At 39.5% G+C, this 27,814-nt stretch overlaps 1 protein-coding gene across 13 annotated transcripts in view; it reads right to left on the bottom strand.

Moving 5' to 3' along the window:
* Positions 1–19,627: 19,627 nt before the first annotated feature.
* The window catches only part of GAS2L3 (growth arrest specific 2 like 3), a 54,227-nt gene continuing 46,040 nt past the window's right edge, over positions 19,628–27,814 (bottom strand). For all 13 annotated transcript variants that reach the window (XM_054444206.2, XM_054444202.2, XM_054444215.2 and 10 more), the window contains 2 exons: positions 24,152–24,259; positions 19,628–22,992 (listed from right to left, as the gene is read on the bottom strand). In XM_054444206.2, coding sequence (XP_054300181.1) covers positions 21,664–22,992; positions 24,152–24,259 — 1,437 coding nt within the window. In that variant the 3' untranslated portion in view covers positions 19,628–21,663. The remainder of the gene's footprint in view (positions 22,993–24,151; positions 24,260–27,814) is intronic.

The following is a 27,814-nucleotide window of genomic DNA, read 5'->3' as shown; positions in this document are numbered from 1 at the left end:
TCTGCCCCAACAGTGGTTAAGAGGACAGGCAGCAGCAGTACTAGTAGCAAAGGGACAGTTAGTTAAGGAAGGTTCTCTCTCCACCCACCAAGGGAAGTTGGCACCAAAAGTCCTGTCAGACCCAACACCAGAAGAATCGTGGCAGGAATTGGTACCAGCAGTACCTCACTCCTTATCAAGAGGAAAGGCTCCCCACTCCTGAGCCCACAGCACCTACACCTCTACCAGATAGCCACACTCCTAGACCACCCAGAGTAGACAAAAGAGGAAGTGAAGCCGCGGGAGAAACTCCTCCCTTGGCAGCTCGCTTATGGCCCAAGACTGGAATACAAGTGCCCCTGAGAGAGCAGCAATGTACTGGGGTAGATGAGGATGGACAGATGGAAAGGCGTGCCTTTGTGTATCAACTTTTCGCCTCTGCTGACCTCCTCAATTGGAAAAATAAACTCCATCTTACACTGAAAAGCCTCAAGCTTTAATTGACTTGCTCCAAATTATTATACAGACTCATAATCCTACTTGGGCTGATTGCCACCAGCTGCTCATGTACCTCTTTAATACAGATGAAAGGCGAAGGGTGCTCTGGGTGGCAACTAAGTGGCTAGAGGAGCACATCCCAGCCGATTACCAAAACCCCCAAGAATATATAAGAATTCAGCTGCCAGGAACAGACCCCCAATGGGACTCGAACGAGGGACCAGACATGGAGAGGCTAAGACGGCACCGTGAGGCATTAATAGAAGGCCTAAAGAAAGGGGCTCAAAAGGCTACAAATGTAAATAAGGTTTCTGAGGTCATCCAAGGAAAAGAGGAGAGTCCAGCGCAATTCTATGAAAGACTGTGTGAGGCTTACCACATGTACACTCCTTTTGATCCAGATAGCCCTGAAAATCAGTGCATGATTAACATGGACTTAGTTAGTCAAAGCGCGGAAGATATCAGGAGAAAATTGCAGAAACAGGCTGGGTTTGCGGGCATGAATACCTCACAGTTACTGGAAATAGCCAGTCAAGTGTTTGTGAATAGAGATGCAACAAGCCACAGAGAAAGCCATAAGGAATGCCAATGCCAGGCTAGGTGAAATGCTGACTTACCGGCCGCGGCCATTAGGGGAATTCCTCTGAAAGGACAGGGAAAGGGGGGTTCCGGGAAGAATACCCAGTCTAATTGTCCATGCTTGCAACATAACCAATGCGCCTATTGTAAGGAAATAGGACATTGGAAAGATAAGTGTCCCCAACTGAAGGAAAAGCAAGGTGATTTGGAACAAAAGACCTCAGATAAAGATGAGGGAGCTTTGTTCAATCTGGCTGAAGGGCTACTGGACTGAAAGGAACCGGGCTCAAGCACCCCCAAGGAGCCCATGGTCAGGATTACAACTGGGGGTAAGGACATTAAGTTTTTGGTCAATACTGGTGCTGAACATTCAGTAGTGACCACCCTGGTTGCCCCCTTATCCAAGAAAACCATTGATATAATCAGAGCAACAGGAGTTTCCACTAAGCAGGCTTTCTGTCTACCACAGACCTGCTCGGTGCCGGGATATGAAATAGTTCAACAGTTCTTGTACACGCCTGACTGTCCCTTGCCCCTGCTGGGAAGAGACTTGCTTAGCAAGCTAAGAGCCACCATCTCCTTTACAAAACAGGGCTCTTTACAGCTAAAGTTACTGGGAACAGGAGTTATCATGGCCCTTACGGTCCCCTGGGAAGAAGAGACTTTTTCTAACTGAGCCAGGACAAGAGATAAAACCAGCTGTAGCTAAGCGATGGCCTCGAGTATGGGCATCCTCTGGGACTGACAGTCAACCAAGCCCCCGTACTCATAGAAGTTAAGCCTGGGGCCCAACCAATTAGACAAAAGCAGTATCCAGTTCCCAGGGAAGCTCTCGAAGGAATCCAGGTTCATCTCAGGCTCTTGAAAGCCTATGGAATTATAGTTCCTTGCCAGTCTCCATGGAACACCCCTCCTGCCTGTCCCTAAGCCAGGGACCAAGGACTACTGACCAGTACAGGACTTGCACTTGGTCAACCAAGCTGCAGTGACTCGGCACCCAATAGTTCCTAACCCTTACACATTGTTAGGGCTGCTGCCGGCTGAGGACAGCTGGTTTACCTGTCTGGACTTAAAAGATGCCTTCTTTAGCATCAGAATAGCTCCTGAGAGCCAGAAGCTGTATGCCTTTCAGTGGGAAGATCCGGAGTCAGGTATCACTACTCAGTACACTTGGACCCGACTTCCCCAAGGGTTCAAGAACTCTCCTACTATCTTCAGGGAGGCTCTGGCTGGAGACCTGCAAAAGTTTCCTGCTAAAGACCTAGGCTGCATCTAGCTCCTGTATGTGGACGACCTTCTGCTGGAACACTCCATGGCAGTCGGGTGCGCAAAAGGGATGGATGCCCTGCTTCGGCACCTGGTGGACAAGAAGAAAGCTCAGATCTGCAGACAGCAGGTATGCTACCTGGGATTCACTATTCGGAAAGGGGAGCACAGCCTGGGGTCAGAAAGAATGCAGGTCATCTGCAGCCTACCAGCACCTAAAACCAGAAGGCAAGTAAGGGAATTCCTAGGAGCTGTGAGGTTTTGCAGATTATGGATTCCAAACTTTGCAGTGCTAGCCAAACCTTTGTACGGGGTTACAAAGGGGGCTGACTGGGCGCCCTGTGAATGGGGGCCTCTACAACAGCAAGCCTTTTGTAAGTTAAAGGAAAAATTTATGTCAGCCCCAGCCCTAGGACTACCAGATTTGACAAAGCCCTTTACATTCTATGTGTCAGAAAAAGAAAAAATGGCAGTTGGAGTTTTAACTCAGACTGTGGGGTACTGGCCAAGGCCAGTGGCCTATCTCTCAAAACAAATAGATAGGGTTTCCAAAGGCTGGCCACCATGTCTAAGGGCCCTGGCAGCAACAGCCCTGTTAGCACAAGAAGCAGATAAACTAACCCTTGGGCAAAACCTGAATATAAAGGCCCCCCATGCTGTGGTAACTTTGGTGAATACTAAAGGACATCATTGGCTAACAAATGCAAGATTAACCAAGTACCAAAGCTTGCTATGTGAAAATCCCCGCATAACCATTGAAGTCTGTAACACCCTAAATCCCACCACCCTGCTTCCAATATCAGAGAGCCCGGTTGAGCATAACTGTGTAGAGGTGTTGGACTCAGTTTATTCTAGCAGACCTGACCTTCAGGACCAGCCATAGGCATCAGTAGACTAGGATTTATATGTGGACAGGAGCAGCTTCATCAACCCACAAGGAGAAAGATGTGCAGGATATGCGGTGGTAACTTTGGATGCTGTCATTGAAGCCAAACCATTGCCACAGGGCAATTCAGCCCAGAAGCCTGAGCTCATTGCTTTAACTTGGGTGCTAGAACTCAGTGAAGGCAGGACTGTAAACATCTACACTGACTCTCAATATGCCTTTCTAACCCTCCAAGTTCATGGAGCATTATATAAGGAAAAAGTCCTGTTAAACTCTGGGGGAAAGGACATAAAATATCAACAAGAAACTCTACAATTACTAGAGGCAATGTGGAAACCTCAGAAGGTGGCAGTCATGCACTGCAGGGGACACCAGTGAGCCTCCACCTCAGTGGCCTTAGGAAACTCTCGAGCTAATTCAGAAGCTCCAAAGGCAGCATCTACCCGTTATCGGGCATCAGTAGCAGCCCCCTTACTCCCTCAAACACCTGAACTGGTACCTACCTATTCTAGGGAAGAAAAAGACTTCTTCCACGCAGAAGGGGGCAAGTAATAAAAGGAGGATGGATCAGACTGCCAGATGGGAAAGTAGCTGTGCCGCAGTTGCTGGGAGCCACAATCGTATTGGCCACGCACAAAACCACTCAAGTAGGTCAAGAGTCACCTAAAAAATTATTAGGCCCGTACTTCTACATCTCACACTTGCCAGCCCTTGCCAAAGCAGTAGCATAATGGTGCGTTACTTGCTGACAGCACAATGCGAAGCAAGGCCCCGCTGTTCTGCCTGGCATACAAGCTTACAGAGTGGCTTCTTTTGAGGATCTTCAGGTAAATTTCACAGAAATGCCGAAATGTGGAGATAACAAGTATTTGCTGGTTCTTGTGTCTACTTACTCTGGGTAGGTGGAGGCTTATCCAACACGAACTGAAAAGGCCTATGAGGTAATCTGTGTGCTTCTCTGAGATCTTATTCCTAGGTTTGGACTGCCCTTACGAATTGGCTCAGATAATGGGCTGGCATTTGTGGCTGACTTGGTACAGAAGACAGCAAAGGCATTAGGAATCACTTGGAAGCTACATGCCACCTACTGACTGACCTCAGAGTTCCGGAAAAGTGGAGTGAATGAATCGGACTATCAAAAATAGTTTAGGGAAAGTATGTTAGGAAACAGGATTAAAGTGGATGGGGGGGGGGGTGGAGCCAAGATGGCCGAATAGGAACAGCTCCAGTCTACAGCTCCCAGCGTGAGTGACGCAGAAGACGGGTGATTTCTGCATTTCCAACTGAGGTACCAGGTTCATCTCACTGGGGAGTGTTGGACAGTGGGTGCAGGACAGTGGGTGTAGTGCACCAAGCATGAGTCAAAGCAGGGCGAGGCATTGCCTCGCCTGGGAAGCGCAAGGGGTCAGGGAATACCCTTTCCTAGTCAAAGAAAGGGGTGACAGAGGGCACCTTGAAAATCTGGTCACTCCCCCCCAATACTGCACTTTTCCAACGGTCTTAGTAAATGGCACACCCAGGAGATTATATCCCATGCCTGGCTTGGAGGGTCCTATGCCCATGGAGCCTTGCTCATTGCTAGCACAGCAGTCTGAGATCAAACTGCAAGGCGGCAGCGAGGCTGGGGGAGGGGCGCCCACCATTGCCAAAGCTTGAGTAGGTAAACAAAGCATGGGGGAAGCTCGAACTGGGTGGAGCCCACCGTAGCTCAAGGAGGCCTGCCTGCCTCTGTAGACTCCACCTCTGGGGGCAGGGCATAGCCAAACAAAAGGCAGCAGAAACCTCTGTGGACTTAAATGTCCCTGTCTGACAGTTTTGAAGAGAGTAGTGGTTCTCCCAGCACACAGCTTGAGATCTGAGAACGAGCAGACTGCCTCCTCAAGTGGGTCCCTGACTCCCGAGTAGCCTAACTGGGAGGCACCCCCCAGTAGGGGCAGACTGACACCTCACACGGCCAGATACTCCTCTGAGACAAAACTTCCAGAGGAACAATCAGGCAGCAACATTTGCTGTTCACCAATATACACTGTTCTGCAGCCTCTGCTGCTGATACCCAGGCAAACAGGGTCTGGAGTGGACCTCCAGCAAACTCCAACAGACCTGCAGCTGAGGGTTCTGACTGTTAGAAGGAAAACTAACAAACAGAAAGGACATCCACACCAAAACCCCATCTGCACATCACCCTCATCAAAGACCAAAGGTAGATAAAACCACAAAGATGGGGGAAAAACGGAGCAGAAACACTGGAAACTCTAAAAAGCAGAGCACCTCTCCTCCTCCAAAGGAACGCAGCTCCTCACCAGCAACGGAACAAAGCTGGATAGAGAACGACTCTGATGAGTTGAGAGAAGGCTTCAGATGATCAAACTACTCCGAGCTAAAGGAGGAAGTTCGAACCCATGGCAAAGAAGTTAAAAACCTTGAAAAAAATTAGATGAATGGCTAACTAGAATAACCAATGTAGAGAAGTCCTTAAAGGACCTGATGGAGCTGAAAACTACAGCACGAGAACTACATGAAGTATGCACAAGCCTCAGTAGCCGATTCAATCAACCAGAAGAAAGGGTATCAGTGATGGAAGATCAAATGAATGAAATGAAGCGAGAAGAGAAGTTTAGAGAAAAAAGAATATAAAGAAACAAACAAAGCCTCCAAGAAATATGGGACTATGTGAAAAGACCAAATCTATGTCTGATTGGTGTACCTGAAAGTGACGGGGAGAAAGGAACCAAGTTGGAAAACACTCTGCAGGATATTATCCAGGAGAACTTCCCCAATCTAGCAAGGCAGGCCAACATTCAAATTCAGGAAATACAGAGAATGCCACAAAGATACTCCTTGAGAAGAGCAACTCCAAGACACATAACTGTCAGATTCACCAAAGTTGAAACGAAGGAAAAAATGTTAAGGGCAGCCAGAGAGAAAGATCGGGTTATCCACAAAGGGAAGCCCGTCAGACTAACAGCTGATCTCTCGGCAGAAACTCTACAAGCCAGAAGAGAGTAGGGGCCAATATTCAAATTCTTAAAGAATTTTCAACCCAGAATTTCATATCCAGCCAAACTAAGCTTCATAAGTGAAGGAGAAATAAAATCCTTTACAGACAAGCAAATGCTGAGAGAGTTTATCACCACCAGGCTTGCCCTACAAGAGCTCTTGAAGGAAGCACTAAACATGGAAAGGAACAACTGGTACCAGCCACTGCAAAAACATGCCAAATTGTAAAGACCATCGAGGCTAGGAAGAAACTGCATCAACTAACGAGCAAAATAACCAGCTAACATCATAATGACAGGATCAAATTCACACATAACAATATTAACCTTAAATGTAAATGGGCTAAATGCTCCAATTAAAAGACACAGACTGGCAAATTGGATAAAGACTCAAGACCCATCAGTGTGCTGTATTCAGGAAACCCATCTCACGTGCAGAGACACACATAGGCTCAAAATAAAGGGATGGAGGAAGATCTACCAAGCAAATGGAAAACAAAAAAAGGCAGGGGTTGCAATCCTAGTCTCTGATAAAACAGACTTTAAACCGACAAAGATCAAAAGAGACAAAGAAGGCCGTTACATAATGGTAAAGGGATCAATTCAACAAGAAGAGCTAACTATCCTAAATATATATGCACCCAATACAGGAGCACCCAGATTCATAAAGCAAGTCCTTAGAGACCTACAAAGAGACTTAGACTCCCACACAATAATAATGGGAGACTTTAACACCCCACTGTCAACATTAGACAGATCAATGAGACAGAAAGTTAACAAGGATATCCAGGAATTGAACTCAGCTCTGCACCAAGCAGACCTAATAGACATCTACAGAACTCTCCACCCCAAATCAACAGAATATACATTCTTTTCAGCACCACACCACACCTATTCCAAAAGTGACCACATAGTTGGAAGTAAAGCACTCCTCAGCAAATGTAAAAGAACAGAAATTGTAACAAACTGTCTCTCAGACCACAGTGCAATCAAACTAGAACTCAGGATTAAGAAACTCACTAAAAACTGCTCAACTACATGGAAACTGAACAACCTGCTCCTGAATGACTACTGGGTAACTAACGAAATGAAGGCAGAAATAAAGATGTTCTTTGAAACCAATGAGAACAAAGACACAACATACCAGAATCTCTGGGACACATTCAAAGCAGTGTGTAGAGGGAAACTTATAGCACTAAATGCCCACAAGAGAAAGCAGGAAAGATCTAAAATTGACACCCTAACATCACAATTAAAAGAACTAGAGAAGCAAGAGCAAACACATACAAAAGCTAGCAGAAGGCAAGAAATAACTAAGATCAGAGCAGAACTGAAGGAAATAGAGACAGAAAAAAACCCTTCAAAAAAATCAATGAATCCAGGAGCTGGTTTTTTGAAAAGATCAACAAAATTGATAGAACGCTAGCAAGACTAATAAAGAAGAAAAGAGAGAAGAATCAAATAGATGCAATAAAAAATGATAAAGGGGACATCACCACTGATCCCACAGAAATACAAACTACCATCAGAGAATACTATAAACACCTCTATGCAAATAAACTAGAAAATCTAGAAGAAGTGGATAAATTCCTCGACACATACACCCTCCCAAGACTAAACCAGGAAGAAGTTGAATCTCTGAATAGACCAATAACAGGCTCTGAAATTGAGGCAATAATTAATAGCTTGCCAACCAAAAAAAGTCCAGGACCAGATGGATTCACAGCCGAATTCTACCAGAGGTACAAGGAGGAGATGGTACTATTCCTTCTGAAACTATTCCAATCAATAGAAAAAGAGGGAATCCTCCCTAACTCATTTTATGAGGCCAGCATCATCCTGATACCAAAGCCTGGCAGAGACACAACAAAAAAAGAGAATTTTAGACCAATATCCCTGATGAACATCAATGCAAAAATCCTCAATAAAATACTGGCAAGCCGAATCCAGCAGCACATCAAAAAGCTTATCCACCATGATCGAGTGGGCTTCATCCCTGGGATGCAAGGTGGGTTCAACATACGCAAATCAGCATATAAACAGAACCAACGACAAAAACCACATGATTATCTCAATAGATGCAGAAAAGGCCTTTGACAAAATTCAACAACTCTTCATGCTAAAAACTCTCAATAAATTAGGTATTGACGGGACGTAGCTCAAAATAATAAGAGCTATCTATGACAAACCCACAGCCAATATCATACTGAATGGGCAAAAACTGGAAGCATTCCCTTTGAAAACTGGCACAAGACAGGGATGCCGTCTCTTACCACTCCTATTCAACATAGTGTTGGAAGTTCTGGCCAGGGTAATCAGGCAGGAGAAGGAAATAAAGTGTACTCAATTAGGAAAAGAGGAAGTCAATTGTCCCTGTTTGCAGATGACATGATTGTATATCTAGAAAACTCCACTGTCTCAGCCCAGAATCTCCTTAAGCTGATAGGCAACTTCAGCAAAGTCTCAGGATACAAAATCAATGTGCAAAAATCACAAGCATTCTTATACACCAATAACAGACAAACAGAGAGCCAAATCATGAGTGAACTCCCATTCACAATTGCTTCAAAGAGAATAAAATACCTAGGAATCCAACTTAAAAGGGACGTGAAGAACGTCTTCAAGGAGAACTACAAACCACTTTTCAACGAAATGAAAGAGGATATAAACAAATGGAAGAACATTCCATGCTCATGGGTAGGAAGAATCAGTATCGTGAAAATGTCCATACTGCCCAAGGTAATTTATAGATTCAATGCCATCCCCATCAAGTTACCAATGACTTTCTTCACAGAATTGGAAAAAACTACTTTAAAGTTCATATGGAACCAAAAAAGAGCTCGCATTGCCAAGTCAATCCTAAGCCAAAAGAACAAAGCTGGAGGCATCACACTACCTGACTTCAAACTATACTACAAGGCTACAGTAACCAAAACAGCATGGTACTGGTACCAAAACAGAGATATAGATCAATGGAACAGAACAGAGCCCTCAGAAATAATGCCACATATCTACAACTATCTGATCTTCGACAAACCTGAGAAAAACAAGCAATGGGGAAAGAATTCCCTGTTTAATAAATGGTGGTGGGAAAACTGCCTAGCCATATGTAGAAAGCTGAAACTAGATCCCTTCCTTACACCTTATACAAAAATTAATTCAAGATGGATTAAAGACTTAAATGTTAGACTTAAAACCATAAAAACCCTAGAAGAAAACCTAGGCAATACCATTCAGGACATAGGCATGGGCAAGGACTTCATGTCTAAAACACCAAAAGCAATGGCAACAAAAGCCAAAATTGACAAATGGGATCTAATTAAACTAAAGAGCTTCTGCACAGCAAAAGAAACTGCCATCAGAGTGAACGGGCAGCCTACAGAATGGGAGAAAATTTTTGCAACCTACCCATCTGACAAAGGGCTAATATCCAGAATCTACAATGAACTCAAACAAATTTACAAGAAAAAAACAAACAACCCCATCATAAAGTGGGCAAAGGATATGAACAGACACTTCTCAAAACAAGACATTTATGCAGTCAAAAGACACATGAAAAAATGCTCACCATCACTGGCCATCAGAGAAATGCAAATCAAAACCACAATGAGATACCATCTCACACCAGTTAGAATGGCAATCATTAAAAAGTCAGGAAACAACAGGTGCTGGAGAGGATGTGGAGAAATAGGAAAACTTTTATAGTGTTGGTGGGACTGTAAACTAGTTCAACCATTGTGGAAGTCAGTGTGGCGATTCCTCAGGGATCTAGAACTAGAAATACCATTTGACCCAGCCATCCCATTACTGGGTATACACCCAAAGGATTATAAATCATGCTGGTATAAAGACACATGCACACGTATGTTTATTGCAGCACTATTCACAATAGCAAAGACTTGGAACCAACCCAAATGTCCAACAATGATAGACTGGATTAAGAAAATGTGGCACATATACACCATGGAATACTATACATCCATAAAAAATGATGAGTTCATGTCCTTTGTAGGGACATGGATGAAGCTGGAAACCATCATTCTCAGCAAACTATCGCAAGGACAAAAAACCAAACACCACATGTTCTCACTCATAGGTGGGAATTGAACAATGAGAACACATGGACACAGGAAGGGGGAACATCGGACACAGGAAGGGGAACGTCACACACTGGGGCCTGTTGTGGGGTGGGGGGAGGGAGGAGGGATAGCATTAGGAGATATACCTAATGCTAAATGATGAGTTAATGGGTGCAGCACACCAATATGGCACATGTATACATATGTAACAAACCTGCACGTTGTGCACATGTACCTTAAAACTTAAAGTATAATAATAAAAGTGGATAGAGGCCCTTCCTATGGTATTGTTTAAAATTAGATGCACTCCTTATAAGAAAACAGGATACTCCCCTTATGAAATACCATATCATAGGCCTCCTCCCATACTACGGGGGCTTCCAGGCACTCCCTGAGAGTTAGGTGAAATTGAATTACAGTGACAGCTACAGGTTTTAGGAAAAATTACACAAACAGTCTCAACTTGGGTAAATGAGAGGTGTCCCATCAGCTTATTTTCCCCAGTTCACCCTTTGTCTCCAGGTGATCACATGTGGATCAAGGACCAGCCACGGTGGAAAGGACCTCAGATCGTCATCCTGACCACCCTCACGGCTGTAAAGGTAGAAGGAATCCCAGCCTGGATCCACCACAGCTGTGTGAATCCTGCAGCCGCTGAAACCTGGGAGGCAAAACCAAGCCCGGACAACTCCTGCAAAGTGACTCTGAGGAGGACAACAAGCCCTGCTCCAGTCACACCCAGAAGCTGACTGGTCTACACACAGCCGAAGCATGAGGAGGATCATCGTGGGACTCATTTTCCTTATAATTTGGACTTGTATAGTAAAAACTTCCACTGATTTTCCCCGCATGGAGGACTGCTCTCAGTGTATACATCAGGTTACCAAGGTAGGGCAACAAGTTAAAACAATCTTTCTGTTCTATAGTTACTATGAATGCCTAGGAACTTTATAGGGAACATGTTTATATAATGACACTCAGTACGAGGTATGTAGCCCAGGAAACGACCAGCCAGATGTGTGTTATGACCCCTCTGTGCCTCCTATGTCCACAGTTTTTGAAATAAGATTAAGGACTGAAGACCAGTGGGGACTCATAAATGAGTCCAGAACAGAAGAAAAAGGGGTGCCCAAACGCATAATCTTGAAATTTGATGCCTGTGCTGTCATTAATAGCAATAAGTTAGGAAGGGATGTGGCTCTTTTAGTTAGGATAAAGGCTATATGACCGAAAATAAGTACATTTGTCATAAATTAAGACTGTGGAAATGAATGTGGATATTGGTCTTGTGTCATTTAGGCCACTTAAATAAAAAATGAAAAGGATCCAGTCCACCTTCAGAAAGGAAAAAATGGCCCCTCCTGTACTAAGGGACCTTAGAGCTAGTAATAACCAATCCCCTTGATCCTCGCTGGAAAAAAGGGGAGCGTCTGACCTTAGGAATCGATGGGGCCGTACTGTTAGTTCAAGGAGAAGTTTACAAACGCTCTCCTGAGCCAGTGTTTCAAAATTTATACGATGAACTAAATGTGCCAGTACCAGAAATTAGAGGAAAAACAAGAAATTTGTTTTTGCAATTAGCCAAGCATGTAGCCCAGTCTCTCAATGTCACTTCATGTTATGTATGTGGAGGAACTGTAATAGGAGATCAATGGCCATGGTAAGCCTGAGAATTAGTACCTACAAACCCAGTTCCTGATGAATTCCTGGCTCAAAAGAATCACCCTGATCATTTCTGGGTCCTAAAATCCTCAATTATTGGAAAATATTACATAGCTAGAGAAGGAAAAGAATTCACTCACCCTGTAGGACGACTTAGTTGTCTAGGACAGAAACTGTATAATAGTACCACAAAAACACTCACTTAGTGGAGTTCAAATCACACAGAGAGAAATCCATTTAGTAAATTCCCAAAGTTGAAAACTGTGTGGATCCACCCAGAGTCCCACCGGGACTGGACAGCCCCCACTGGATTGTACTGGATATGTGGGCATAGAGCTTATGCCAAAGTACCTGACCAGTGGGCAGGTAGTTGTGTTATTGGCACTATTAAACCATCTTTCTTCCTACTGTCCATAAAGACAGGCGAACTCCTGAGCTTCCCTGTCTATGCTTCCAGTGAAAAAAGAAGCATAGCTATAGGAAATTGGAAAGATGATGAATGGCCCCCTGAGAGAATCATACAATATTATGGGCCTGCTACTTGGACACAAGACGGCTCGTGGGGATACCGGACCCTCATTTACGTGATCGACCAAATCATATGGTTAGAAGCTGTCTTAGAAATAATCATTAATTAAACCGGCAGAGCCTTGACTATTCTGGCCCGGCAAGAAACTCAGATAAGAAATGCTGTCTATCAAAGTAGATTGGCTCTTGACTACTTGCTAGCAGTTGAAGGAGGGGTCTGTGGAAATTTAACCTTACTAATTGCTGTCTACACATAGATGATCAAGGGCAAGTAGTTGAAGACATAGTTAGAGATATGACAAAACTGACACATGTGCCCATGAAGTGTGGCATGGATTTGATCCTGGGGCCATGTTTGGAAAATGGTTCCCAGCGCTAGGAGGATTTAAAACCCTTATAATAGGAGTTATAATAGTAATAGGAACCTGCTTACTGCTCCCTTGTTTGCTACCTGTACTTCTTCAAATGATAAAAAGTTTCATCGCTACCTTAGTTCACCAAAATGATTCAGCACAAGTGTACTATATGAATCACTATCCATCTGTCTTGGAAGAAGACATGGGTAGCGAGAATGAAAGTGAGAACTCCCACTATTGAGTGAGATTCTCAAAGGTGGGGAATAAGGGAGGAGACCACCCCTCATATTGTCTTATGCCCAGTTTCTGCCTCCAAAGAAGTAAAAACCAAAAGGCAGAAATGAAATCCACAAGCAGACAGACTGGTGCCACACCCTGGGCCTGGTAGTTAAAGATCAACCCCTGCCCTGTTCTGTTCCGTTCTAATTACCAGTGCATGCAGCCCCCAGTCACGTACCCCATGCTTGCTCAATCGATCACGACCCTCTCAGGCAGACCCCCTTAGAGTTGTGAGCCCTTAAAAGGGACAGGAATTGCTCACTCAGGGAGCTCAGTTGTTGGAGACGTGAGTCTTGCCGAAGCTCCCGGTCAAATAAAGCACTTCCTTCTTTAACTCGGTGTCTGAGGGGTTTTGTCTGCAGCTTGTCCTGCTACAAGATTACCTGTCTCTAGAGTTTCCTACACTTCTGAATGATTCTAATTCCATCTTCTGTGAGACTCAGTGTACATATATTTCTGGGTTGCTACCAGATTCTTGTTATCCTTTTGGTTGCATGTACTCATAAACCAACACGATTCAAGAAAGCTAAAGTGAATCTGTTCTTGCAACCATAAGAGCTGAAGTAAACACACCAGATCTTTCCAGAATGTCTTTGGGTCTCTTGGGCTACAGTCCAGCCAGGAGGATGCAAAGGTCTGGAAGGTGTTCTGTGATTCATAGCAATGTATTTTACAGAACAAGTTTCCTCTGTCATCTGCTGGAGCAGCGGGACAAGACACAAATGTCGAATCATGGGGAGCACCTGCTCAAAGCTGTGCTCCTCTTACGTAATTGAAACGGCTGTAGGGAGACCAGCCCATCACACAGGAAGCTGGTTTGAGATTTCATCTCTGTTATCATGGTTTACTTATTAAGACTGAGGTAGAGCTTAGTGGAGGGAGCAGGGTGGAATTGATCCCTAGTGTCACAGGAAATATTTTAAAGTTAGAAAAGCATCCTTGTATTACAGATGTGAGTTAATTTTTAAACTAATGGCTTACCCAGAGAAAGCTCAGATTTCGTGTTTTCATTCACTTGTTTAGGACTTGATTCTCACTATTGTATTTTCTGAGTAACAACTCTTAGCAGTAAATGACTCTTGTTCTTGAGGCTGGGACACAAATATCAGTTTTTTTTTTCTTTTTTAATTTTTACGGGCTCCCAATCTGAAGCAATATGGGAAAACTCATGGAGGTATTTTATCCCGTGAGTAAAATATATCACAAAGAAACAAGTGAGTGGGCTACAGTCAAAAAGAACATCACATTAAAAAAAAAAAAAAAAAAAAGACAACCCTGGAATGAAGACTGTAATCGCTTTAAGAGCAATAATTAGGCTTATTGTGATATCCCTAGCACCTAACTTAGTGTCTGAGTAGACACTTGATATCAGAGTAGGTGCTCAGTGAGCTTGTTTGCTAAATGAGCAAATGAATGATGTCTCACTGCATTGTGGCCAAGTAGACTGCTTTAGAACCAATCATAAATAGATAATAAAAGGAATGTACTGTGCTAGACTCAGTACATTGAGGACCCGTTGAAGGGGCTAGCACCTGGGATGATTACCATCACGCCCTGAGACGACTATCTCAATTATTTTGACCTCATTCTGCTGCTGATTGATTTTAAAGAAATAAAACTAACAGACTGAGTTTCCTCCTCTGTTCCCTGTGAGGATTAACTTGGGTGGCAGCAGGACACTTGCTAGTCTATGTCAGTGTTATGCTCTGAGTAGCCTCTCACAACCCTGAAAATAAATATTTTAAAATAAAAAAAAAATAGACAATAAATTCGGACGTTTCCAGCATCTTTCTTCTGTAAAAATACTACAATCTCTAGATGTTAATGCAACAAAACAAATCCGTAACTTTAAGGCCTCTCATAACTGCCCTCTTTTCCCCGCCCTCCTCTCTTCCCTAAAACAGGTTATGTCTGCAGGCTTCTTCAAACTCCACCATGCCATTTTCTCAGGAAAAATCCCTGCACTGTAGGTGAGTCAACAAAATCAAGCTAGAGGTTCTCTTTACACATATTGATGGCTTATTTCTATCAGTAAAAGGGTATTTCCTTCCCTCCTTCCTTTCTTCCACAAACATCTGGGCACTGTGCTAAATACAGGGGGTGCAACTGTGAACAAGTGAGAGTTCCCACTCTAGGTTTGGTGAGAGATTTAGATAAGTAAATGGGAAATTACAGTGTTAGATGCAATGCAATGATCAAAAAAATGTAAGGTTGGAGGGTCTGGAGGCTTCTGAGTAAATGATATTTAAGCTGAGACATGAAGGGTAACTGTGTGCCAGGTGAAGAGTTGGGATGGGGGAAAATAACGGGTAAAGTCAAAGGAACAATGCCTGGCACCTATCTGCTGGTATCTCCTCTTAGGATTCCAAACTATTCTCCCTTAACTTCCCCATTGAGCCTCACAGATTTCAAAGGCTATAATTCTCAGCAGGATTGATTTTTTTTTTCCCTTACCTGTATGGAGTCCTGGGGCTTCATGCACTCACACTTTAAAAGATGCTTTTTCTGTGCTTAGGGTAAACAGAAACTACTGCAAATTGCTGTTTGAAGACACTTGCTTCATTTAATTTCAGTGCTTGAGATTAAAATAAAAATTTTACATGTCACATTCCACTCCCCTTCCAAAACACACCACAGGTTAGCCTATTCTTCAACCATTAATTATTGGATTCTGGCATGTCTAGCATGGTGCAATGAATTATTAAAGAGATCTACATAATACAACTTTGTATCACATCTTCAAGGCTATGTGAGAGAAATTTACATTTTTTTTTCTTTTGGGAGAAGCATATGAAACCTGCTCACTCAGTGGACAATCACTTATTTTTAAATTTTTTTTTTTAAAGGAGGTTCTAGGGTTACTTACAGTAACTTTGATCAATGTCTATTTCTATTGCACTATCAGAAAATTTAATTGCCAATACTGCATAAGCATTTTGTGCTAGATTTAACTTTTTTCTCATTCATTTATCCACCAAATATTTACAGAGCACCTTTATTGTATTGTCCTGGGACTGAATGCAATAATTCATTGTTCCAAGAACAAAGCTTTGTACACAGTGATTTATAAATATTAAACTAGAAAATATAAGAATATGCTAATCTCTAAATCTTCAAGTTCACAATATCTAATAAAGTGTAATTCAAAAACAAAGATTTTTCTAAGAAATAAAGAAAAAGCAAGAGGTGATACTCCAGATGTTTTTTTAAAGATGCTACATAAGTCCTATTTCTGGTTATTAACATGTAGAACAACTCAACATTTTGTGGAAAAGTATAAAAAGCTTTAAAAAATCATCCTTTAAATAAAATCCAGTTAATCTAACCCAGTAGGTATTTTTATATTGACTAACAACTTTCTTGAGTCTTAGTTTCCTCATTTGTAAAAAGGGAGTTCATTCACTTATTAACAAATAGTTACTGAACGCCTACCAAGTGCCAGGGACTGGTTTGGGCTTTGGGAGCAGTGGTAAACAAAACAGATGGAATTCTTACCTTCCTGGTGCCTACATTCTAATGATAATACCCATCTCATGGAATTGTTGGAAAGATTGCCTGTTATGTAATTACAAGTATTTTGTGACTTGCAAAGTGCTATATAAACCCAAGGTTCTTGAATATGATTGTCTTATTCCTCTATCTCCCAGAATAGAAATCAGTAGGTATTAATAAATGATGGTTTGAGTAGATACTAGAGTTTTAACACTGCCACATTTCACTACTAGAAGTCCTCAACAGTCATACACAACTCTAATTCATTCTATTTGTTCATTCCAATATAATTTGTGAAATAATTTACCTAATTTAAGAAAATATTAAATAAATGTATCACATGAAACCCTAAAAGACTATGCACAAGAGGTTAATTATAATAGATAACATTTATTGAGCCCATATACTATGTAACAAGTACTGTGCTATTCCTGGCTGAATGCAGAAGGAATATTACATAATAGTGTTTTATCACTGCAGTCTTTCAAAACAAACCACTTCATCACCACATGTACTAATTTTAAGATAAGTCATTGTCTACCATGTTTTTAATGACTGTTATTTTATGGCTATACCAATATTAATATTCTATAATTAACATCCTTATAACTAAATCTTTGCGTGTATTATTTCCTCAAGTCTTACTGTGTTTTTCTACAAGAACAAAACAGTGTTAAGAAAACAGCTTAAAATTTAATAAAATGTGTGCCTTTATATTTTCAGACTTACTGGCACATTTTAAATATTTTCCCAGGCCGGGCGCAGTGGCTCACACCTATAATCCTAACACTTTGGGAGGCCGAGGTGGGTGGATTGCTTGAGCTCAGGAGTTCAAGACCAGCCTGGGCAACATGGTGAAACCTCGTCTCTACTAAAATACAAAAAATTAGCCGGGCGTGATGGCACACGCCTGTAATCCTAGCTACTAGGGAGGCTAACACAGGAGAATCACTTGAACCTGGGAGGCAGAGGTTGCAGTGAGCTGAGATCGTGTCATTGCACTCCAGCCTGGGCGACAGAGCGAGACTCCATCTCAAAAAATAAATAATAAATAAATAAATAAATAAATAAATGAGTACTTTCCCAATGTTACCCAAAATTTCATAAAATGAATTTTAGGTTATAAAATTTTACATTCACAAAGGGTTAGGAAAATACAATTAAAATTTTGTCCACGTTTTTGTTTCCTTTTTTGGAAACGTCACAGGATATATATATGGAATTAACTGCTTTTTATAATTGCTCTGTCATGAATATAGGAAAAAGATGAGTATGCAAGAATATACTCACTGTATCAAAGTGTGAAATTAAAACAGGATTACAGGAATTGAAAATTGGAAATTCCTGCTATCAGTCATCTTTGGTGAACACAATGCTTGTATGACCTATAGAATCCTACCTTGATAACCAACAAATTATCTCTACTATCTCAAAGATTATTAAATGTGAGTCTGGTCTTTCTGGAAAAACATCCAGCATATACAGCAACTTGAGGAACAAATACTGTTGATTAATGACAAGGCCTTATAATCTCCTGGGTGCAGTGAAATAAATTCCACAAATATAAAGAAGGCATTTTAAATAGCATTCTTCTCAAATTATGAATGCTTCCTATATGCAATTTCCAACATGAATTAAGTGATCAGACTGTATTCAGGATACACCAAAAAAGCAAACTGAGACCTTGGTATATATGTTTAAATTTTAATCCTCAAGAAAACAAACATAAGTTAAAATTGGATACAAATACTGCTGGCATAAGAAAAGAATATACAAATTTGGATTCAAATGGGGTCATTATGTGAACCTGGATGTAAGAATACATCCTAACAACCTGTTGTTGAAGTCTTTTAATAAAGTAACAGATTTTAAATCAGATAGATATAAAAAGACTGAAGAAAAACAGTTAACTTTTCCTTAAATTCTCTTATCCATAAAGAATGGCAAACTCCATATGGACAGTAAAGTTAGAGGTCATCTAATTTACCAAGGCATTTTGAAGACATAAAATTTAATACCTACTTTAAGCCCAAACAAGGTAAAAATAATCGGCATTTCATTGTGCTCCGAAGTTTAATTTTACGTATCAGTCATGTTAACAAGTTATAGCAAATAAAATAGAAGCATTTTCCATTTTTTTGAAAGTACACATCATTACTTCTCCCAGGTACTTCAGTAATTTAAGCTTAATGCTCGTTTCATTAAACATTAAACACAAAAAAGAATTTACAAAATCTTGCACTGTCATTAAGAAGAGATGGAAAGTTCTCCCGACTTCAACAATGTAAAAGCTGTTTTTAAATTGTGAAAATGAGTAGAAACACTAGCTCTTTAGGAGAATTTCAAAATACATCTGAAGAAACTAATTGTCTTTCAGATATTGTTTATTCAAACAAAACTTTTCGCTGGACGTGATGGCTCATGCCTGTAATCCCAGCGCTTTGGGAGGCAGAGGCAGGTGGATCACCTGACGTCAGGAGTTTGAGATCAGCCTGGCCAACATGGTGAAACCCCCCATCTCTACTGAAAATACAAAAAAATTAGCTGGGCCTGGTGGTGGATGCCTGTAATCCCAACCACTCAGGAGGCTGAGGCAGGAGAATCACTTGAACCCAGGAGGCAAAGGTTGCAGTGAGCCGAGATTGTGCCACTGCACTCCAGTCTGGGCAACAAGAGTGAAACTCCGTCTCAAAAAAGAAAACAACAACATTAAAAAAACACTTTTATTTTGGAAGGGTAAGCTATATATACATAAAAATTCATTCAACATGAATGTAATTGAAGAAATTCCCTACTGCTGAAAAATAGTAATGTATAAACTGACTTCCAATTATTCAAATAAACCTTTTTTTTTCCTTTTTTTGAGACGGGGTCTCACTCTGTTGCCCAGGCTGAAGTGCAGTGGCGCCAATCTTGGCTCGCTGCAACCTCCGCCTCCCGGGTTCAAGCAATCCTCCTGCCTCAGCCTCCTGAGTAGCTGAGATTATACACATGTGCCATGATGCCCGGCTAATTTTGTATTTTTAGTAGAGAAGAGGTTTCACCATGTTGGTCAGGCTGATTTCAAACTCCTGACTTCGTGATCCGCCCAACTTGGCTTCCCAAAATGCTGCGATTGCCTGGCCTCAAATAAACAATTCTTTGGCTAATTCTGGAATTTGTGTCAGATGCCTGTGGGATACTTTTATTCCTGATCACACTGAACACAAAACTTAGTGTTTATATACTAAAAACAACATAAATTACATATTGTAAAATCTACTAGGATTTATAGGTTGATTACAATTCCATTTACTTTTTGCTTTAAGTCCTAAAAGTTACTGATAAAGAAGTGTTACTTGGTTTTATAAGGGAATACTTGATGATAGAATTCTTCCTGTCTGAAAAGATGCACTAAATATTTCTGATCACTAAGAAGTAAAGCTTCTATCACCTCTTGAACATTGACTTCACTTTCCAAAGATGTATATATCATCTCTCTCAATGCCCAAGTCAATAGTCGAGTTAAACCAAGTATTTGGTGACTGTCTCTTTAAAGAAGAGAAGCATCAATTCTTCCAAAAACTAGCCTGCACACATCTTTGATTTTATCTGTACTCTTCAGGCAAAAGATCACTTATCTTCATAGAAAGTTTTCTTGCTTTGTAATCTATAGAACACTAGTCGCCAGCTTAAAATGCTTATTCTATGATTGTACATTTGTGTAAACTATTATTTTTTTCTTCAGAAAACACATTTTAGTTTACAACAGAGAAACACAAACCTGAATACTGAATAACCTACGATAATTGGCAATACTGTGAAGTTACTAAAAACACTCTTAAAACTTCTCAAAGTTCATTAATAATTTTTAAATAGTCACCATCCCTTAAAAATAAATTATTTACAAGTATCACCTTAGGTTGATGGCGTTTATGCAGTCATTACATGATCGGGATATGCTTCTTGAGAGAGTGTGCCTACAGTGCAGAAAACCTTGAACATATCCTGTCTACTTGCCATTGGAAAACTGAAGGCAGCATAACTTTATTAAAGAAAAGTAACCTAATTGGAAGAAATTAATTAAAATTGGTATTGTGCTATCTAGAGAAAAATAATTTCATGATAGAATTTTTACATAGCATAACTCTAAAATTATTTTAATATCATCTTAATTTTAAAGTTGTTAAAACATAATTCTGATGTTTCACATTATTTTAATGTAAAATGTCACATCTGCACTCACAGGAAATTATAAAAAATTATTTTTAATATGCTAAAAGCTACTAAATCAGTTTCCCCTGTCACATTGCACAACATGTGAAACATAAGGTGTCTAAGTTTTTATACATAATATAAAAAATTGTTTACAATATTTGTTTATATTTCAGTAAGTTAATTTGTTGGATTTTTTTTTAACCAAAAATATTGGTGACAAAATATTACCAATGTAAATATAAGCCATGTGAAACAATCAGTTCCTTCCGATTTGGAAAGCTTCAAAAAAAATAAATAATAAGAATTCTACCTAACACAGAGTAATGCCAAGCTAGTCAGCAGCAGCCATGACTTAGTATTGTTGGATCAGGCAATCCTGATCAGAAAATTAAATTAGGTGCCTTCTGTAGGACAAGTGCCAAACCATTGCTTTTTTTTTTTTTTTTAACCAAAATGCAATTAACTAATAGTAAGAGCACCACCGTTGATATTAGCAGGTATATGAACTCCATATTTAATACATATTCAAAAATAGAGCAACTATTGTTAAAATTCTTGTAGTGTTAAATAACTTTTACATTTCCTGCAAAAGGCAGATGGTTAACAAAGATGCTATAGACTGAAAATCATACACATGTCTATTATTAATAAAAACCTTGCAGTGATTTTACAACTGTTTGCTTCAGAAGGGCTCCTTCTGGTGAATTCAGATATGTGAATTCTGATGAACCCTTTCCTCATCCCAGCCTCCATCCTCACTATCCTTAGTGTCTGCACCTATTTAGACAGACACAAATAGGAGAAACTTTTAAGACGGGAAGCTAACAAATTCATTCTTCCTTTTCTCTTTTTTTATGACTATGTATTTATTTTCTAGGTTTCTTACTTCCAGTCATGACAAAATAATGGTCATCGTCTTCCTTTTTCTTTGCAGTAGGTTTTTTATCTCCACTATCTGCATCCTTAAGAGATGAAGCTGGTTTCCTGGTTGAAGCTGGGGTTTTGCCACTTTTGGTAGGCCCTTTAGTTGAATGCTGGCTCTTAGCGACAGTCTGTGCTGACTGCGGTGCAGTTTGTGTTTTGGTAGAAGACTGGGGAAGGCTCACGATGGACAGTGGGGTACGGCCAGGAGACTTCGAGGAGCTGGGTCCTGTCTTCTGAAATGTACTTTTATTCTGAGGCTGCTTTTTGGTAACTGAAACTATATTCTTATCTTTTGATTTCTGTGTAGCTTTTACAGGAGAAACTGAGGACACAGAAACTGGCTGATTTAAATTCAAGGCCGATTTAAGTTTCTGTGCTGGGACTGGCCTTGCTTGTGGGGCTCCATCGGATGGTTGAGACTGTGTTCCTAGACCCGTGGGTAAGGTTTTGGAACTGGGTTTTGTCATTTTTGCAGAGGACTGGAAAGAAGGTTTAGGTCTTACAGGTGTATTTGCTTTTGGTAGCTTGGGACACTTTGAGGATGAATTTGAATGTGCAGCTAAGTGAGATACTGCATTATCTCTGGAAGAAATATGATTATGTTTCAAATACTTAGGTTGAGTTTTTCCAGAACACTTATTTGGCAAAAGTGTAGACTCAGGCACATCTGCTGAATTCTGGGCTGGAATAACCTTGGCCTTAGGGGTATTGGGGGATGAAATACATTTTCTTGGTGACTCAGATATACAAGGTGCAGTTCTTGGTAAAGCTGGTGAAGAAGTGTTTTTACCTACTGGATTTAATGAAGCAAGTGAAGATGATGCATTGTTTGAAGGAGCCTGCGGTTTCTTTGTTATGCCTTTTGAAGACTTGAGCTTGGGATGAGAAGATGCTGCGGGAGAATTTGGCAATTTAGAACGGACTGACATAGAGCCCAGATTACCTCCTTTCAGTGAAGATGCTGGCACCAATGCACCTGGTGGACGTCCCTGTTTTTCTTTGCTTTTTGGAATACTAACTGGCACGCTGGGTTTTGAATTTTGTTTCTGAAACATGGTAACTGCTGACAAAGGATTCATTTCAGGAGGCTGAGGTGTTCTGGCAGGCGAATCAGGTACACTTTCATTAGAAACTCCTTTTTGAAATGCTAAAATTTTTTGTTCTAGTGTGGCAAACTGTAATATTCGACAGGGGTCATATTTAAGCAAAAATCCTTGAAGAGTATCCCAGCCTCCACCAACGCGAACCATGACATGTTTTCCATGAAGCATCTGCCCCCAAAGGAAAATAAAAAGTAAAGCTGTAATACTGTGAGGTTTATAGTTACAATTCATTAGCAGTTACAATATGTGATGTCTGTGATCTATAAAATTCAGAGCATTTGCCAACAGCCTCACTACAAATTGACAGTTTCTCTCTTGTATTATTAATATAATAAATTTAACTCACACTGAATTATGCAACTAATGATACAAAACCTTCCAATTTGTAAGGAAGGTATTCACAGGTAACTTGCATCTTAAAAATAAGACATCCTGGCTCTGCCAATATATCTCAAGTTGGGTTTTAGGGCCCTGTCCATTCAGTAAGCAAATCTGCACAACTGTATGAGATTACCCACAAATTTTAACTCTAAGTCCTATGATCTGTGCACTACCACATCATACTGCTTTAAAACAGAAAGCTAATTAAAAGAAAATGCATGCAAATGTTTCTCTATGAGCTAGGTGGGGCTGAGGAGGTAATAATATGTGAAATAGAAGAAAATATGGATGGTGAAATTATATTTTTAAATACTTTTATATTATTTTCCTAAATTGGAAATAAGACAGCTTCTGTATGAGAAGTGGAAAGAATGATGAACAGGTGAAATTTCAATCTCCTTACCAGCAAAAGGAACAATTAATCAACTGTAGATGGGACAAAGGAAGGAAATGAACATCTATATCAGCATACTGGTATACATACTGATTCTGTGTCAATGAGAAAAATATCTTCTGTTTAATGCCCAAGGCTTGTATTATTATAAACTCTACATTTCTTTCTTTCTTTTTTTTTTTACTATGGATACTCAATCTTATTAGATGTTTTGGTTTTTCTTCTTATGATGGAAAATTATTCCTTTTTCTAAGAAAATTTGAGAAATATGTTCCTTGAGGTGTACAAGGATTTTTCCCCATTATACTCACTGTCTAAATAATCTTAGCTATCCTGAAGTTAGTTGTTTGCTGTGTGATGAGTGTTTACCTAAACTCATTATATACTCATGAAAGAAATTACTCCATTTTCCCTGTACAGTGAAATCCTTCCAATTAATAGCATCTTTTACAACGTTTTTAAAAGTAAAAGGAGAGCAAAAGGTTAGTAAAGCAATAAATCCAATTTCAAAACAGTATTTATGTGTAAATAAAGTGCAAATAATGGACTTACTCTTATAAAGAGTATTTTATCCCCTAGTCGGTACCGTCCTTCAGATAAATACTCAATAGAAAATCGATGAGAACAACTACAAGGAGGGTCCTCAGCAATATGTTTAACCTAAGATGACGAACAAATAAAATTTAGTGCTTGTCACAAAAAGCATTTTGTTTAAAGTGTAATATTATTTGACAGCTAAGGAAAACCAAACTCAAAGATAAAAATTCTAGGTTAAATGATTTAATCGCTTCTCCTGTGCTTATTAACAAATATTGAGATTAGACATTGCTAGTCTAACATAAAAAAGCCACAATCTTCCCAAAATGACTTTGTGGTAAAATTCTTATTTTCCCCAATTTTACCAGAGGTTAAACTTGCCTGAGATCATACAGCTAGTAAGTAGCAGAGCCAGGTTTCAGATCCCAACAGCCTAGCTGGTGTCTCTCTGTCTGTCTCTCTCTCAGTGCCTCTCTCTCTCTCTCTCTCTCCTCCACCCTCCCTCCCCACCACCCTTCATCTTCGAACATATAACACAGTGAGGTCAATTAACACATTTGTTGAGTTTTAGGAAACATATGAGTTCGTTATTAAGCTTGAATTTATTTTAAGCCCTGAGTTAATAATACATGTCAAATCAGAGACAGGCCAGTCAGTAAAGGCTAAGTAGGAATTTTCACTTGTCCCTTAACAGTGTACTAAACTAACATTGTGGGGGAAATAGCTAGATTTGCTCAAATTTATTATTAAAATTGGCAGGAACATATTCACATCTATTCTCTCAAGATTGGATAAAATTCTTAAAATTTTCAATTCAAGATGCATTTCTCTAAAAATGCTCTGTTTCAATAGCCTGCCAAGGAAATAGGAGTTTGCATTGGGGAACCCTACTTCAACCAGTCAAGAAGCTTATAGAATTTTCTATTATTATAAATATTTTTTAATGGTAGAACTGCAGTAAATATAAAAACAAATTTAAGAATTCTGTATTCAAAACATGGAAATGGAAATATATTAAGTAAAGATGTTTGTTGAAATACCTATGATTGAAAAAAGTCACACATCAGCCACTGTGGAAAATATTTGGCTTTTCCTCAAATTACATTTTTGAAAAAGGAAGGTCATGAATGTTTTTCTCAATTACTGCCACACAAAATTTATCAAAACAAATTCATATAACTAAACTTAGGCATGATATTAAAGAGAGTCTCTTTAGATAGGCCTAATTTAGTTGAGCACCAATAGAAATTTATATGATTGTCTTAAATATCTACCTAAATCAAATGAACATTTGTGGATTCACTAGGGCCTGATAAGAAAGGTCCAGAATTTATTTTCCTATATCATTTATTTAACAAAATAATGTGCGTATAAACAAATAGAACTGATTTTCATAAGTCACCCAATCAAGTTTATCTTGTTCACATGCACACGTGCACATGTGCATCTACGTTGATACAAACACACACACCATGCGCATAAAATGGTGAAAAATAAACTGAACTCTGGGAAAGGGCTTACAGTTATTAGAACCATGTTGATACATTAGTTAACCAAAATAATCTGAAAGGAGATATATCTTTTAGTCATCACTTTCTATCTGTAAAAATTTCCTAAGTATATAGAATTGCTGTTGTATATTTTGTAACAGGACCCTAAATCATGAATCAGATAATAATTGTTCCTTATTTTCCAAGATATCTGTAGATCACATATTCACAGGTAGACACTGAATGTATTCATATAGCACACATATATTTAGAGAAATGTTTCTTTTTAGTTTTCATAACAAGAACGCAGACATAAGAAGTCGTATCTTTTCCTTATTTAAGATACCTGAATCTCACTTATATTGAGCAGTACAAATCAGCACAAACCCACAATCAGAACAAGGCATGAGCCTAAATGAAATACTAGCTGTAGGTAAGAAATGATTTCTTTTGATTTTATTACATAATTTACATTACAATACTGAAGGAAATAGCTAAGGAAATAAAAATAATCTACCAAGGTACTATATTACTATTATTTTCATTCTCATTTCTATACAGTTTGTCTATATATACATATTTTACACAAAATAAACATTTTTCTTGTTGCTACATTATTCTTCATAATGATCACAATGATTATCCTGTTAAGATTATGAATCCTAATTTGCCAAACCATTGCCCTATTTGAGGGTATTTACTTTTTCACCATTCTAAGTCCTAATGCAATAAACACTTTCATTTATGCCACTTTTTCCCTCTTCAACTACAATAAAAATGAAAAAGTAATATTTTTGTAGCTCTTAATATTTGTCCATTTCTTTTTCAAAAGTTTACATCATTTTCCATTGCCAATAGTAAACCCTAAGTACAGTTTACTAGAATTTAAAAGCACCAGGTTTAATAATTTCAAAAAATCTTGCTAGTGGGGCAAATGGTATTTCATAGCTGTTTTAATCTGATTTCCTTGATTATCAGCAAGTTTCGACACTGCACTTTCTTCTTGTGTGAACACAGACCTTGCCCATTTACTTACTGCAAGTTTTTCTTATCAAATTGTGTAAGGTCTTTGTATAATAGGGAAATGAACACACTGTATTTTCCACTTGATAAAAATATTTTTCCAATGTTTCCTTTTTATTTATCATTCTTTAAGGTTATATGAGATTTAAATTTTATTTTCTACCTACTGCATTCTTTCTGCTTCCCATATTGATATTAACAATCATTATATATATATATACACACACACACACACACACACACACACACACACACACACACATGAATAGCACAATGTAGGTAGATATTTTGGCCAGATAAAAGAGTTATTCATTCTGACATTTTCTTAATCTGTCTTGCAAGGTTATCTGATAGTTTTACTATAGACTTTTATTACATTAAAGAAAACAATCAAAGCAATACTTTTAAAATGTTTATTAGTAATGATTTATTCATTATTTCTTAATTTTGTATATTTAACCCTTTTATAAAATGCTACAGTCCAAACAACAGTCTAAGCAGAAAATGTTCATGCTCAGTTCACCTTCATTGTTCACATTGTAGTTACTGCAGAAGACCCACAACCCAAGGAAGAGCAATTCTATTAACTTCTACCTAATGAACAGATAGAGTTAAGAAGACTGTCCAGTTGTAACCTATCATCTAACAAGTTTGGATATATTCTGGAGGAGAGAATGCTCAAAAAAAAAAAAAACAAAACCCATCTATCTTCCCTCACAACTTTTCCTCCTCCTGTATTCTGCAAGTATCAATATACCACCTACTTAGAGAAACCTTGGAAATCACCCTAGATTCTCTCTCTCACACAAACACTCACTAATTCCTGTCAATTCTCCTAACAATTCCTCCTAAATATGTCTTATATTTGTTCCTGTTGCTCCATCCCCATTACTGCTGCTCAAGTTCAAGCTCTCATCTTATGCCTGGATTATTACCACAAAACCAATATAACCTCTGCAAGACCATGAGAATATTCCTTATAATTTGCAAATCAGATTACAATACTACCAGACTGAAAAAAGAATCAATGAATTCTTGTGGCCTATAGTGCTCTTCATGATGAGTTCCAATCTATTTGCCCCACCACTCCTGAACTACACATTTATTCCTCATCATACACAAGCAATAACAAATCACCTTTAAAATATAATGCCCTGAATTCATC

The sequence above is a fragment of the Pongo pygmaeus genome, chromosome 10, assembly GCF_028885625.2.
Source record: "Pongo pygmaeus isolate AG05252 chromosome 10, NHGRI_mPonPyg2-v2.0_pri, whole genome shotgun sequence".
NCBI lineage: Eukaryota > Metazoa > Chordata > Mammalia > Primates > Hominidae > Pongo > Pongo pygmaeus.
The sequence above is the reverse complement of the archived record's forward strand: the minus strand, read 5'-3'. Positions and strand labels throughout refer to the sequence as shown.